The sequence below is a fragment of the Meles meles genome, chromosome 8 (assembly GCF_922984935.1).
Source record: "Meles meles chromosome 8, mMelMel3.1 paternal haplotype, whole genome shotgun sequence".
Classification (NCBI taxonomy): Eukaryota; Metazoa; Chordata; class Mammalia; order Carnivora; family Mustelidae; genus Meles; species Meles meles.
Window position 1 is genome coordinate 15,253,197 of NC_060073.1, and position 14,455 is coordinate 15,267,651.

At 36.2% G+C, this 14,455-nt stretch overlaps 1 protein-coding gene across 1 annotated transcript; it reads right to left on the reverse strand.

Annotated features, from left to right (window-relative positions):
- Positions 1 to 2,602: 2,602 nt before the first annotated feature.
- LOC123949528 (olfactory receptor 4P4-like) lies at positions 2,603 to 3,538 on the reverse strand. Its single transcript, XM_046017049.1, has one exon. The coding sequence runs from the start codon at positions 3,536 to 3,538 to the stop codon at positions 2,603 to 2,605; it is 936 nt and encodes a 311-aa protein (XP_045873005.1).
- Positions 3,539 to 14,455: the final 10,917 nt, after the last annotated feature.

Sequence of the window (14,455 nt, forward strand, 5' to 3'; positions counted from 1 at the left end):
CTATTTTTCAATATATACTCTAGTCAAATCATCACGCTGTATACAAGAAACTAATATAATGTTATATATCACTTACATCTCAATTAAAATAAAGCTTATGTTCTCAACTTTTTAAATTTGAAAGCCACAGTAAGAAGTTTGAAGTCATTTCCGTGAAAGTTGTTGATTTTATAGAATGCTAAAGTCTGGTTAATTTGGAATGTGTGTTCTAGATTTGTAGCAGAACATGTCCTTAGCCATAGGTCAATATTGTGTGCAAATAATAATTTCAATCACTAATAATGTTCTAAAAGAGAAATTCATATTATTAGGAAAGGATGATAATGGAAACAAATAATAACTACTATACAAAAGAGGTCTTTAAATGAATCTGTTGTTTAATTTTCTGAACTTCTATTTCATGTTCAGAGACAGCCTTCTTAGGTCCAGCTAAGTAATGAAACAGTATAGAACGTGCCTAGAAGAAAAAGTTTAATCTGACAACAGTTGGGTTTCTTTGTGTATAACTGCTGAGAAAATCCGTCCACTTCCTCTCTGCTCTAACAGCTCTGGTGAGTTTCACCGTCCCCATTATCTTTATTACTATTTTTTTTTTTCTGCTCTCTATACCTGGTTGTTCTGGGCCTACAGACTGACTGCAGCCTTTGCATTTTACTTACATATTCTAAAAAGCTTTCCGTGTTTTTACATCTCCCTTTTAATAAAATCCTGCTATCTAACATCTCCTCTATAATGACATTTGCTGTGTTTCTTAAGCAACCTTTATTTAAATCCTAACAAGCATGAAAAAAAGGCCTTTCTTACTTTTTTTTTCTGTAGAAAATCTTTTTCAGATGTCTCTTGTTCATTCCACTTACAAGTTCTGCTATATTTATCATGCCATAATGTATATTTTTAATTAATAAACTTTATTTTTTAAAGCAGCTTTAGGTTCACAAAGTACAAAGATTTCCCATAATTCCCCTGACCCCATACACAGACAGCCTCTCCCACCAGAGTGATACATCTGTTACCATCAAAAGAACCTACACTCACAAGTCATTATCTCCCCAAATATTCTTTTCATTAGGCTCACACTTGATGTAGTACATTTTCTGGGTTTCGATGTGCATAAGGACGTGTATCCACAACTGTACTAACATACAGATGTGCTTCCTGCTCTAAAAATCCTCTGAGCTCTGTCTATTCATTCTACCCTCCACACTGACCCTTGGCAAACACTGATGGTGTAGGTGTCTCATTGTTTTGCCTTTCCAGGATTCAGATTTTTTTTTTAATTTTTTTTAATTTTTTTTTTTTTTTTAATTTATTTGACAGAGAGATTTCACAACTAGGCAGAGAGAGAGGAGGAAGCAGGCTCCCCGCAGAGCAGAGATCCCGATGCGGGACTCGATCCCAGGACTCTGGGATCATGACCTGAGCCGAAGGCAAAGGTTTTAACCCAATGAGCCACCCAGGCACCCCCAGGATTCAGATATTTGCAGATCACATAATAAATACCCTTTTCAGATTGCCTTCTTTTGCTTGTAATACACATTTAATTTTCCAGCATACCATCTTATGGTATCTTAAGATACCATAAGCTTATCTTTTAAGCACTGAATAATATCCCGTTGTCCAGAAACATCACAATTTATTATCTATTTATTTATCTGTTCACCAGTGGAGGGAGGTCTTGTTTGCTTCAGAGGTTTGACAATTATAAATAAAGCAGTTATAAATATCTATATGCAGCCAAAATGTGCTTGCAAAATGTACTTTAATTTGCCCTGCTTGGTTGACCATGTCTTAATCTGTCTTTGGCTAAGCTTTATTCATTTATTTATTTTTCCTCTCTCTCTCTTTATAGCAAAGAAAGTCTTCAGTTCTGGATCCATTAACTTTCCCCTTATCAACTGGAGGCAGGTAGGGTTTGTCAACATTTACATTGATTATTCAGTCCCTTAGGTTTTATGAGAAATGTTTTGTATTCTGGTCAGTGGTGGAAAAACAAGTAATTATTGACTCTTGCTCTGTCTTAACTAGGTATTACTATTATTTTTAATATGAATTCAGAAGAACTGTTGACCAGGAGCTGATTTAAAACAGGTTTTCTTATACAGAGTTCTTCATTGTACAGCTGATTTCTGAATGCCCTTAGAGGAAGTAGAAATTAATGTGCTATCATAAAGATACCTGTGATGACTTAAAGTCATTATTTTAATTTTAGATTTCAACCTCGTCATTAGTGTAGAATGTGTATCACTATGTGGACTGGCGTATAAGCTCAGGATTTTTAATAGAGTTATCATTAAAATTGTTTTGTCCTTATGATTTACTGACAAAATAGTGTAGCTTTATTTGATTTGGCAGTTTTTTCTACAGGTGATGCTAATCACACCTCCTTAATACTCCATAAAATAAAGTTTTCAATTAATTCTGGTATGTGGGAATTAGGATTCATTTAGCTATCTCTTTAAATTTCTTTCTAATTCCTCTTTATTTCATGAATTTCATTCATGATAGACATTGACTATAAAGAAAATGAAATATTTTTAGCTCATTTAGTAACATCAAGCTCATTTTTTTTAAATAAACTTGCTTAGGTATATGTTTGCTCAAATTAATTGCATACTTCCTTTGAAAATAATGTTTGACACAAAACTTTCCTCATGGCATTTTTCATCTCTGTATTCCTCAGTGTATAGATTAAGGGATTGAACATAGGAGCAATGATGGTGTAAAATAGAGCCAATATTTTGTCCTCAGGGAAAGTGCCTGGAGGTCGAAGGTAGGCAAAGATCGTAGGCCCGAAAAATAAGCTGACCACTGTTATATGAGACCCACAGGTGGAGAGGGCTTTGCGTCTTCCCTCAGCTGAGTGATGTCTTAGACTAAACAATATAATGACATAAGAAACAAACAAGACAACAAAGGTAACTAAGGCGACTGTACCTGAATCGGCAACCACAAGGATCCCGGTGATGTAGGTATCAGTGCAGGCAACTTTCAGCAGAGGGAAGATATCACAAAAGTAGTGATCGAGTTCATTAGGACCACAAAACGGCAATTGGATTGCCATCAATAATTGAGGAAAGGAATGGAGAGCCCCACCAGCCCAAGCAGCCAAGACTAGGAGATGGCACCTTGCCCTGTTCATGATAAGCAGGTAGTGGAGAGGTTTGCAGATGGCAGCATAGCGATCAAAGGCCATGGCGGTCAGAATGAAGATCTCAGTACCTCCAAAAAAGTGCACAGCAAATAGTTGTAACATGCAATTACCATAGGAGATGGTTTTTGTCCCTCCAAGTAGGTCACCAATTAATTTGGGTGTAATGCTAGAGGTATAGCAGATGTCCATAGAGGATAAGTGGCTGAGGAAGTAGTACATGGGTTGGTGAAAAAGAGGACTGCATTGAATGGAGACAAGGATCAGAAGGTTTCCTGCCAACAGGGCAATATAACTGAATAAGAAGAGCACAAAGCAAAGTATTTCTATGTTCTGGTCATACGAAAGTCCTAGAAGTATGAATTCTGAGATGTTTCTCTGCTTCTCCATATACTTGAGTTTGCTATATGTTCCACACAAATGAGTATGTATCTGAAGGAAATAAACAGAAATGTGGTGAAAACTTAATAGTATAAACACAATGATATAAAGTTTACTAAGAGTAGATTGACATGAATATTATATTAATATTAATTATTCTTGATTTCTTAAATTAAGCTGCTTTCTCCTGTTTTATTGTGTTTGATTCTATATCAGTATTATGGAATAATTTTACAATGGGAATGATTATGTATGTTACTCAGTTTTACTGATAATGATTTTTAAATATTTAAATGATATTTTGAAAATTAAAGATGATTCATTATTATTAATTATATTGTTTAGATAAGAAAGAAGATTTATAAAAATTCTGCCAAGTCAAAAAATACTTTGTTGTATATATCTCAAATGTGGGTGCCTAATACATGAGGGCAACTTTCCTGTTTTCACCCTTTTCTGGTCAAATTCCATGAATTATCTGGCACTGAAACCTCAGGAAATGCAAACATACCAGTCTGAACTGCTGAAGCTTAATTTGTATAAAGCACACTCTTTTTTGCTATGTGACCAAATATTACCAATCAGTCAAGCTAAACCAATGGAATCGCTGCTATTTTATAAAGCGAAGAGTGGGGGGAAACTATACAGCAAAATAAAGAATGTCTATTTATGACTGAAATTGTGGAAATAAATTAGGAATTTCATTCATTTATTCTTTTACATTTCATGTGTTAAAGAGAATTTTAAAAAATGTAAAAACTGTGACTGATGGTCACGATGACAATTAAAGGATAGATAAAATCATTAAATTGCTCAAGTATGTTTCAATAGTGCCTGTGTTATGCTCTTGTCAAAAATTTCCTGTGTTTGTGTACAATCTAAGGGACCAGTGTCAAAAAGGGGGATGATACAGAAGGTAACATTAGTTAAACTTAGTGGTCAGGTTGTATTCAGCGATATTTATTGAAACAAAATAAATGCAACATTCCTTTATTTGCATCTTTTGTATGTGATGTGTAATTTTAAGACATTATTTAATTGATTCAAAATAAGTTAAGAATAGAATGCAGTTGGAGGAGTTTTATTCCTCAGTGATGAGGAATTATCTGCCCCAGTGGGTTTGAACAGCTATTGTACTTCCTATATTTCTCTGGACCACCTGGGACAGTCATACCTAGGCCTCCAGATGTCTATTTTTAAAAAACTCAGAATGCATTTGTAGCAAAGTTACATAGAGATCATCAACAGTAGGGAATTTCAAAATTAATATTTATGTGTTGTATGGTCCTATAGACTATTATATATAGATAATACATCCATGCACATATATGTATTATATATCTATTTATCTTATATATATTATCTCTATATGAAATGTTATGATATGATATTACATTATATTATATATCATATAGAGAGAGAGTTAACAGAGAGGCATTCAGGAAATGGTCCATAAGGTAGGAGAGCAATTCTGCTTTGAATTATTATACTAAATTCTAACTTCAAAAAGGAGTAATTTTTAGTGTTTTTCTACATTTTTTGAAAATAATACTGAGCTATAGAGTATTCAGCATTTAACCTTAACTAGTCTTCAGCTGAAAAGGTTTAGGGAGGTAGAAATCATTGACCTATTTTCTACTCATTGCAAGTGATGTTTATTCTTTGTTAATGGGGTAGAAAATGTTAATTTTTCAAGAACAGTTATTTACCTAAACAATTTGATTTAAGAAGAATTATTACTCAACAATACTCAAACAATTTAACTGCAGAATTCACTTAACTAATCCAAATCTCTGATTTTAAAAAGAAGAAACTCAGATCAAGAAAATCTAATCATTTCCACAATGCAGGAGGTACACTCTGAATGTCTGGAGACAGATATCCTGATTCTCCCTTAATTTGGGACTAATTTCATGGAAGAAAGCTGGGTGGGATGATGATGGGTGTCATGAAGAAAGCATGAAAAGACTATCCTGAATCCATAACTGACTAGAAAAGAATATGCAAGATGATGGGTGAACAGACACAGAGTCTCTCTTCCTGAGTATTTATGGAAATAAAGATATACAGACTACTTAACAAATGTTGTCTGGAATTCTCTCATTCTAAATCATTTTAAATAATTTCCCTTCAGTTTCACCAACATGTAGATTGTTTAAATCAGGATTCTTCCTTGTTTCTAGACCATCATTGGCATTGAATCCACAATCGTGCTACTTACCCATCTCACCCTGTAACCTGAGGGTCATTACACATGATCGCTGCAGAGAGCAGATGTAAAAGGGAAAAAGGGAGGAGATATATTGCCATAAAAATAACATTTTGATAGCAGAGATATTATAGACACCTCTTGTGTTAAAAACTGAAGTTAGAGTTGATGTGTAAAAAAACATCAGACATAGTCTGGCTATTGTAGACATTGCTGCTATAAACATTCGGGTACACGTGCCCCTTCGGATCACTATGTTTGTATCTTTAGGGTAAATACCCAGTAGTGCAATTGCTGGGTCATAGGGTAGTTCTATTTTCAACATTTTGAGGAACCTCCATGCTGTTTTCCAGAGTGGTTGGACCAGCTTGCATTCCCACCAACAGTGGAGGAGGGTTCCCCTTTCTCCACATCCTCTCCAGCATCTGTCATTTCCTGACTTGTTAATTTTAGCCAGACTATGGAAAGAACCTAGATGTCCATCAACAGATGAATGGATCAAGAAGATGTGGTATATATACACAATGGAATACTATGCAGCCATCAAAAGAAATGAAATCTTGCCATTTGCGACGACGTGGATGGAACTAGAGCGTATCATGCTTAGTGAAATAAGTCAATCGGAGAAAGACAACTATCATATGATCTCCCTGATATGAGGACATGGAGAAGCAACATGGGGGGGTAGGGGGATAGGAGAAGAATAAATGAAACAAGATGGGATTGGGAGGGAGACAAACCATAAATGACTCTTAATCTCACAAAACAAACTGGGGGTTGCTGGGGGGAGGTGGGATTGGGAGAGGGGGAGCGGGCTATGGACATTGGGGAGGGGAGGCGAACCATAAGAGACTATGGACTCTGAAAAACAACCTGAGGGTTTTGAAGGGTCAGGGGTGGGAGGTTGGGGGAACAGGTGGTGGGTGATGGGGAGGGCACGTTTTGCATGGAGCACTGGGTGTTGTGCAAAAAGAATGAATACTGTTACGCTGAAAAAATTAATAAAAAGGGAAAAAAAAAAAAAAAAAAAAAAAAAAAACATCAGACAACCACTGAACCAGTGGTTAGAAGAGCACAACACAGGAAGAGGGAGAAACATTGAGGCGTCTTAAGGAAACCGACCAGTGCAGTCTTTGAGTGAATTCCCTCATCTCTCTAAACTCCATCTTACTCCTTTTACAATGAAGATATCATCACGAAATTCAGAATTTTAATGAGGAATACATGAGCTGATAAGAAATAGCCCGTGACACTTTGGTTCAAAATGGATTAGTTTAGAACCACAGAAAGCGTCATGCACCTCCACACAACCAAAGCCAGTGGAAAATAAAATAAAAGAAAATATCATAACATGGACTTCATAACTGATCAGGTAAACTTCAGTTTCATCAATCTGTTGGGGAAAACATTTATGTTAGTTGGATGCCCAATTGGTCTTCTTAGGGAATGCTTAACCTTAATGCTCAGATTGATTTTTTGCACTATAAAAATATAGCTGATTACTTTACTTCCTTGGTTATTCTAAATAAAAATTCTGAGTGTGCTTTTAGTTAAACTATCAGTATAAGAATAGAGGCGTTTATGTTTAAATGAAAGCTTCCATCATGGGTACCTGGGTGGTTGAGTCAGTTAAGCTGCTGTCCTTGGCTCAGGTCCTGATCTCAGGGTCCTGGAATCAAGCCTTGCATCCTGTTACCTGCTCAGCAGGGAGTCTGCTTCTCTCCTTCCCTGTATCCCTCCCTGACCTGGGGCTCATGCCCCACTCATGCTCTCTCCCTCTTTCTCAAATATATATGTAAAAGATAAAGCTTCCATCACATGTTCATGTTTTCCCTTAGTGTAGCAGAATAGCATGCTATAAATTTAAATTACTTAACTCAGATGAAACTATTCTAGGATGACAAGTGCTTGAAATATAGGAATTTCTCATTAATGTACATATTCAAACATAAACAAGGCTACTTCTCAACAACAAGATGGAGGGTAGGACATAAGTGCAAGAATGAGACACAATGAAATTCACTCAAGGAAATTCAATGAATAATACGCAATTAAAACTAACATATGTATCTTTAGGGTAAATACCCAGTAGTGCAATTGCTGGGTCATAGGGTAGTTCTATTTTCAACATTTTGAGGAACCTCCATGCTGTTTTCCAGAGTGGTTGGACCAGCTTGCATTCCCACCAACAGTGGAGGAGGAGGGGAGGCGAACCATAAGAGACTATGGACTCTGAAAAACAACCTGAGGGTTTTGAAGGGTCAGGGGTGGGAGGTTGGGGGAACAGGTGGTGGGTAATGGGGAGTGCACGTTTTGCATGGAGCACTGGGTGTTGTGCAAAAAGAATGAATACTGTTACGCTGAAAAAATAAATAAAATGGAAAAAAAAACTAACATATGTAAAGCATCTTTATAGGAATGGAATTAGCATATAGTGCAAAAGAAGTTATAGTATTGCAATCAAATTATATGCAATAAGACGATATAATTAGTCTAGATTGTGCTTGGTGGAACCCTTCCCAAGCCAAGATGACAAGGATAATTCACTAAGCATAAGATCTGAGAGTCTGGCAGGTTAGTTTTAGGCTATATTCCATCCCCCGGATACTCACTGTGCCAAATCATCCCCAGCACTGAAATCTGCAATAAAATGAAGAGAATTATAAATCAGTAATTCACATAGTTCCAGATTCATTCTCTACAAATATTTTGGAAATCTCAATGTGACTCACTCCTTCTACAGTTTCAGAAGGGCAGTGGATTTCAAATACTTACTGAATCTATCAGAGATGAAGAAAGGCGTTGTTATCACCCAGGAAAGTAGACTAGGAATTTCAAGTACTGATTTAACATCTGAATGGAGTATTTAGGTCCCGGAAATCATCAAGCTTCTGCCTACTCCTGAAGAAAATTTTGTTGGGGCCAATGATATATAAACTTTTAGGTGACAATACAGAAATTAATAATTCTCTGAAAGCTGTCAGTAATTACGTTCCCAAAGGCCTTTCTAGAGAAATCCTGGCCAATGTGCTAAACCACTGCCCAGAGTGATGTCCCTATTTGCCTTGGGTGTTGCTTTCCTCCTTTGCATTAGCATGCCTCAGATGCTATTTCTCTGGAGACCCAGAAAGGCCATAGTCAGTCAGGTCAAGAAATTTTGACTGTTCTGTAGATTCATCCAGCTTTCTGAAGAATCAGAGGGAAACCACTGTAGCCTGTTATAGTACCCGGTTAGCTATGAGGAAAATGTGAGATGAGATAGGACAAAGAAAGCCACACACAAGCATTTATAGTCCAAGTATGCCCCATTACCAAGATGTTATGTGTGTAGAGTCGATAAATCAATACAGTCAACAATCTGCAATATGAGAATGGGTGCAGAACTATCCCTGGTTCGGGACTAACTTTGCTGGAATGGATGGTTGCAGATAGGAGAAAACGAAAAGGAATGATAAAACAATAAACATTTTTTCCCCATGAACATGGAAGGTAGGAAAAAAAAGAAAGATGAAAAATTTAAGAGGAAGTGGGCACCTTGATGGCTCAACCTTTGAAACCTCTAACTTCGGTTTAGGTCAGATCTCAGTGCCCAGGAATGATGGAGCCCCTCATCATCAGAGAGTCTGCTTCTCCTTCTCCCTCTGCCCTAACGCCCCACTGCTGTTCTCTCTCTCTCTCTAAAATAAATAAATAAAATCTTAAGAAAATTCATTGGATTATTTAAAACTTACAATTTTGCATATTTTGACCTAAGTATTATTACCTCTATTATGCATAGAAGAATGCAAAAGTTTTAGAGTTTAAATAACTGATTTGCATAGGCAGAAGTTAGAAAGTGGGTATTTCTAAAGCTAATCCTGCTTCCAGGCTTTGAATGTTTTGTAGTCCTGAGTAAATGAAAGATTCTATCTGATGGGGTTCAAGGCAGGCTGTCCCAGTGTGCCTCTTAGATATGTGGATTGTTTTGAGCTGAAAACAATCAGGCCCAAGGAGTTCAAGAGGAGTTTTCTTCTTCCCCAGTAACTATCTAGAAGAATTTAGACAGAGGGCCTGGTCTTGGAAGAGAAGTACCACCAGAGAAAACTACAAAGAGTGTGGAGTGGACATGGCAAACTTTTGGGTCTCTGCAGGGCTTGCTTTTGCAAATTCCCCTCTGTGTCCATTGAATCCCTACCCCTTCTCCTTAGCTCAGGAGAACATATACACTTCAGTTTCCTGACTGTCAGGGAGTTTCATTTCTTTGGGGTTCCCATACATATGAAATTGAAGGCTTTTTTTTTTTTTTCCCTTCAGTTAACCTGTCATATGTGAATTTAATTGTTAGGTGAGCCAAAGAATAGAAAAAGGAAAAAGGGAAAATCTTTCCTCCCCTTCATAGTCCTTCGGCACAGAGGATAACAAAGCTTGATGATTTTACGATTTCAATACCATGCCCAACGTCGACCAAGCTTTACCCAATCTAGCCTGTATCAATCCGCAGAGAGGAAAACCAGTCATATCTTGTACATCCTCCCCTAACAGACACTCTAGGACTTCCATCACATGTTCATGTTTTCCCTAAGTGTGGTAGAATAGCATGCTATAAATTTAAATTAGTTAACTCAGATGAAAGTATTCTTAAAATTTCCCTAGAGAATTCCACATCAACCCATGGATTATTTATAATTGCATTGTTTAATTTCTAAGTACAAACTTTTCCAGATTTCTTTTCTGTTATTTAATTCTAGTTTCATCTTATGATGGACTAAGAATGTGCATTGAGTGATTTCTATTATTTTAAATTTGTTAAGTTTGCTTTATCACTCAGAATATAGACTACCTTGGTGAGTATTCCATGAATGTTTTCATCTATCTACATCTATCTATCTAGATATCATCTATCTATCATCTATCTAACTATCATCTATCTATGTATCTATCTATCATCATCTACCTAGCTTTAGTTATTTAAAAAAGAGGGAATTCTTGCCATTTGTGACAACATGGATGGATCTTGAGGACATTATGCTAAGAGAAATAAGTCAGACAGAGAAAGACAAATATTGTATGACCACACTCATATGTGAAATTTAAAAAAGCTGAACCAGGGTGCATGGGTGGCCAGTGGGTTAAAGCCTCTGGCTTCGGCTCAGGACATGATCCCAGGGTCCTGGGACTGAGCTCCACATCAGGCTCTCTCTCTGGCAGGGAGCCTGCTTCCTCCTCTCTCTCAACCTGCTTCTCTGCCTACTTGTGATCTCTGTCTTTCAAATAAATAAATAAAATCTTTAAAAAAATAAAAAAAATTAAAAATCTGAACCTATGGAAGCAGAGATGAGAATAGTGGTGTTAGGAATATGGAGAGAGATATTGATCAAGGGGTTCAAATATGTTGGTATAACTAAGAGCCACCCAGGTGTCCCCTTTTTTTTTAATGATTTTATTTTTTTATTTGACAGACAGAGCACAGGTAGGCAGAGAGGCAGACAGAGAGAGAGGGGGAAGTAGGCTCCCTGCTGAGCAGAGAGCCTGATGCAGAGCTAGATCCCAGGACCCTGGATTATGACCTGAGCTGAAGGCAGAGGCTTTAACCCACTGAGCCACCCAGATGTCGCTAGGTGTCCCTTTTTAAAATTTTTTCAAAGATTTTATTTATCAGAGAGAACAAACATCTAGCTATAAGATGAATAGATTCTGAGGATCTAATGTTAAGCACGGTGGGTATAGTTAACAATGTGGTATTATATATTGAAAGTTACTAAGGAAGTAGATCTTAAGATGTTTCGTGCCCACCAACCCCCGCCAAAAAAAATAATGTAAGGTTGATGGATGGATCACCTGACTTTATTATAGTAAACATTTCTTTTTTTTTTAAAGGTTTTATTGATTTATTTAAATTATTGATTTATTATTGAGAAAGTGAAAGCAAGAGGCAGAGCTTGAGCAGAGGCTGGAGGACAGAGGGAGAAGAAGAAGCAGACTCCCCACTGAGCAGGAACCCTCACTCTGCCCACTCTAGTGTGGGATATGTGGGATCAGGACCTAAGCTGTAGGGAGATGCTTAACCTACTGAGCCACACAGGTGACCCTATAGTAGTCATTTCACAATGTATACGTGGACAAAGTAATTGCATTCTGTACTTTAAGCTAACACAATGTTGTAGGTCAGCTCTATCTCAGTAAAAGTTGGGGGCGTAGAAAACTGATGAAATCAAAATAAAGTCTAGGGTTTAGTTAATAGTGGTGAATCAATGTTGGTTTCTGAATATTGAAAAATGCAAAATGGCAATGTAAGATATTAACAGTGGGGAAAACAGGAACTGTAGTACCCTTATAGAATTTCTGTATAACTAAAACTATTCAGAATTTTATTTTTTTCATTTTATTATTTCAAGCTTTTATTTACATTGTAGTTAGTCAATATTTCAATTTATATCACACAGAAGTGCTTTCAATGTTATAGCCCCATTTTTCTTTTTATTTTGCATATAACTCTGCTCACATCATCTCAAAATCCCACACAATTAACTACATTTCCAAACTCATTTTTGTATGGTAGAATGTGTCTTTGACTAGCATGTACTTATAATCCATAAATCCTATTTCTGGCATCCATAAATGATACCAAAGGAACAATTACCCTGTGAGATATTTTCCTATCTCCCTCATCCACATCTAATTGTTCCTCCTTTTTAAATACAGATGTTTAGGTATGATGTTTGACACCAGATTTTTCTCACAGGATTTTTCATCTCTGAATTTCTCAGAGGATAGACAAAGGGATTGAACATAGGAGAAATGGTGGTGTAAAATAGAGCAAGTAGTTTATCCTCAGAAGAAGTGGTCAGAGGTCAAAGGTAAGCAAAGATTGAAGACCCCCCAAACAAGACTATCACAGTGATCTGAGCCCCATAGGTAGAGAGGGCTTTGTGTCTTCCTTCAGCTGAGTGGTTTCTTAAAGTGAATAATGACATAGGAAAAAAAATACAACCACAAATGTCACCAAGGTAACCAATCCTGAATTTGCAACTACAAAGACACCAGCAAAGTGGTTATCAGTACAGGTAACTTTCAGTAAAGGGAAACTTCATAAAAGTAGTGATCGATTTCATTAGGACCACAAAAGGGCAACTGGGTTGCCACAAGAAACTGAGTTTAGGAGTGGAGATCCCCACCAGCCAAGCAGCTAAGACTAAAAGATTGCACCTTGTCCTGTTCATGATAAGTATGTAGTGAAATTTGTAGATGGCAACATAGTGATCAAAGGCCACGATGGTCAGTATAGAGACCTCAATGTTTCTAGAGAAGTACATGGTAAAGAGTTGTCACATGCAATTACGATAGAAGATGGATTTTTTTCCCTCTAGCAGGTCACCAGTAAGTTTGGGTGTCATACAAGAGGTGAGCAGTTGTCCATAAAAGATAAGTTGTCCATAAAGGACTGAAGAAATAGTACATTGGTTGGAGAAAAAGAGGGCTGCAGTAAATAGAGATAAGTTTTCCTACCAACGAGATAGGGACATAACAGAGTAAGAAGAGAACATCAGAAAATATTTCTTTGTTATAATTATAAGAAAATCCCAAAGGGATGAATTCTGAGACATTCTTCTATTTCTCCATATATTTTAGTTTGCAAATATCTGAAAAGAAAGAAAACATTAATTTGTGTAAAAAATTATCAACATGATAATTATATAAAATTTGCCAAAAATATGGTTGGGCATTATAGAATATTCACACAAATTATTCTTGTTATTTAGAATTAACTTTCTTTTTGTATTATGTATTGTATTTTACAAATCAGTTGTGAAATCTAATGTGAAATGGGTATAATAATATAATTTTTTGACTTCACTATTTATAAGACAAATGATTATTTGATGTGTTAGATTACGTTAAAGCAACCAAATATAACTGCTAGTTATATTATTTAGGGAATGAAAGTTTAATTAATTAAAGTTTCCAAAGAAGCAAAATCTTTTGCACATTTTAAACTATGGTTTAGGGTCAAAATATGGAATTGCTGAAGCATATCTGAGTTGATCGTATTTTATGGCTTTTCCTAAGCATTTCATGGGTTTTATATACAATCTAGACAATAAAAGTCAATAAAAGAAGATGATACAGAATGTGGTTTCAAAAGAATTTAGTTGTCAGCACTCAGTGACTATTTGTTACATTGATGAAGGTACGAAAAAGTCACAAATTTGTATGTTTTGTACCGTCTTAATACTTTAGGGAACAGAGTATAAAATAGAGAGAATGCAATCTGGGAACTGTTTTATCCAGTGGACAAACTGATACCCGATGTGAATGCAAACATTTCCAAGCCTATCTAAAATGTAGCTATAGATGACTTTAAAAAGCAGAAGGCTTCTAAAGCAAGGTTTATGAGAAGCTATTAAATCTCAGGATTCACAATTTCAAAACTTATGCCTTCAACACAGTTTAGCTAGTGAATAGGTCACTTGCATAACATTTAAAAATGACCCGTATTCTGAGTAACCAATTCTACTCTAAATTATTATAAAGCTATAATTTCATCAAGAAAAAAGAAACTCAACTTGTTCATACTATGACTTCAATTACTATAATTACTATAAGGCCTCCTACCCTTTATTGTTAACAAAGCAAAAATTATTCTCAGGCTCCTAGTGTTCAACAGTGAATAGTAGTTAAATGGAAGTCAATAAATTTGGGGATCATTGATCAGTCTTCTTCTTACCTTATTACATATA

What these genes read in the sequence shown, in the direction of transcription:
- LOC123949528 (XM_046017049.1), bottom strand. Translation starts at nt 3,538, where the DNA reads ATGGAGAAGCAGAGAAACATCTCAGAATTCATACTTCTAGGACTTTCG.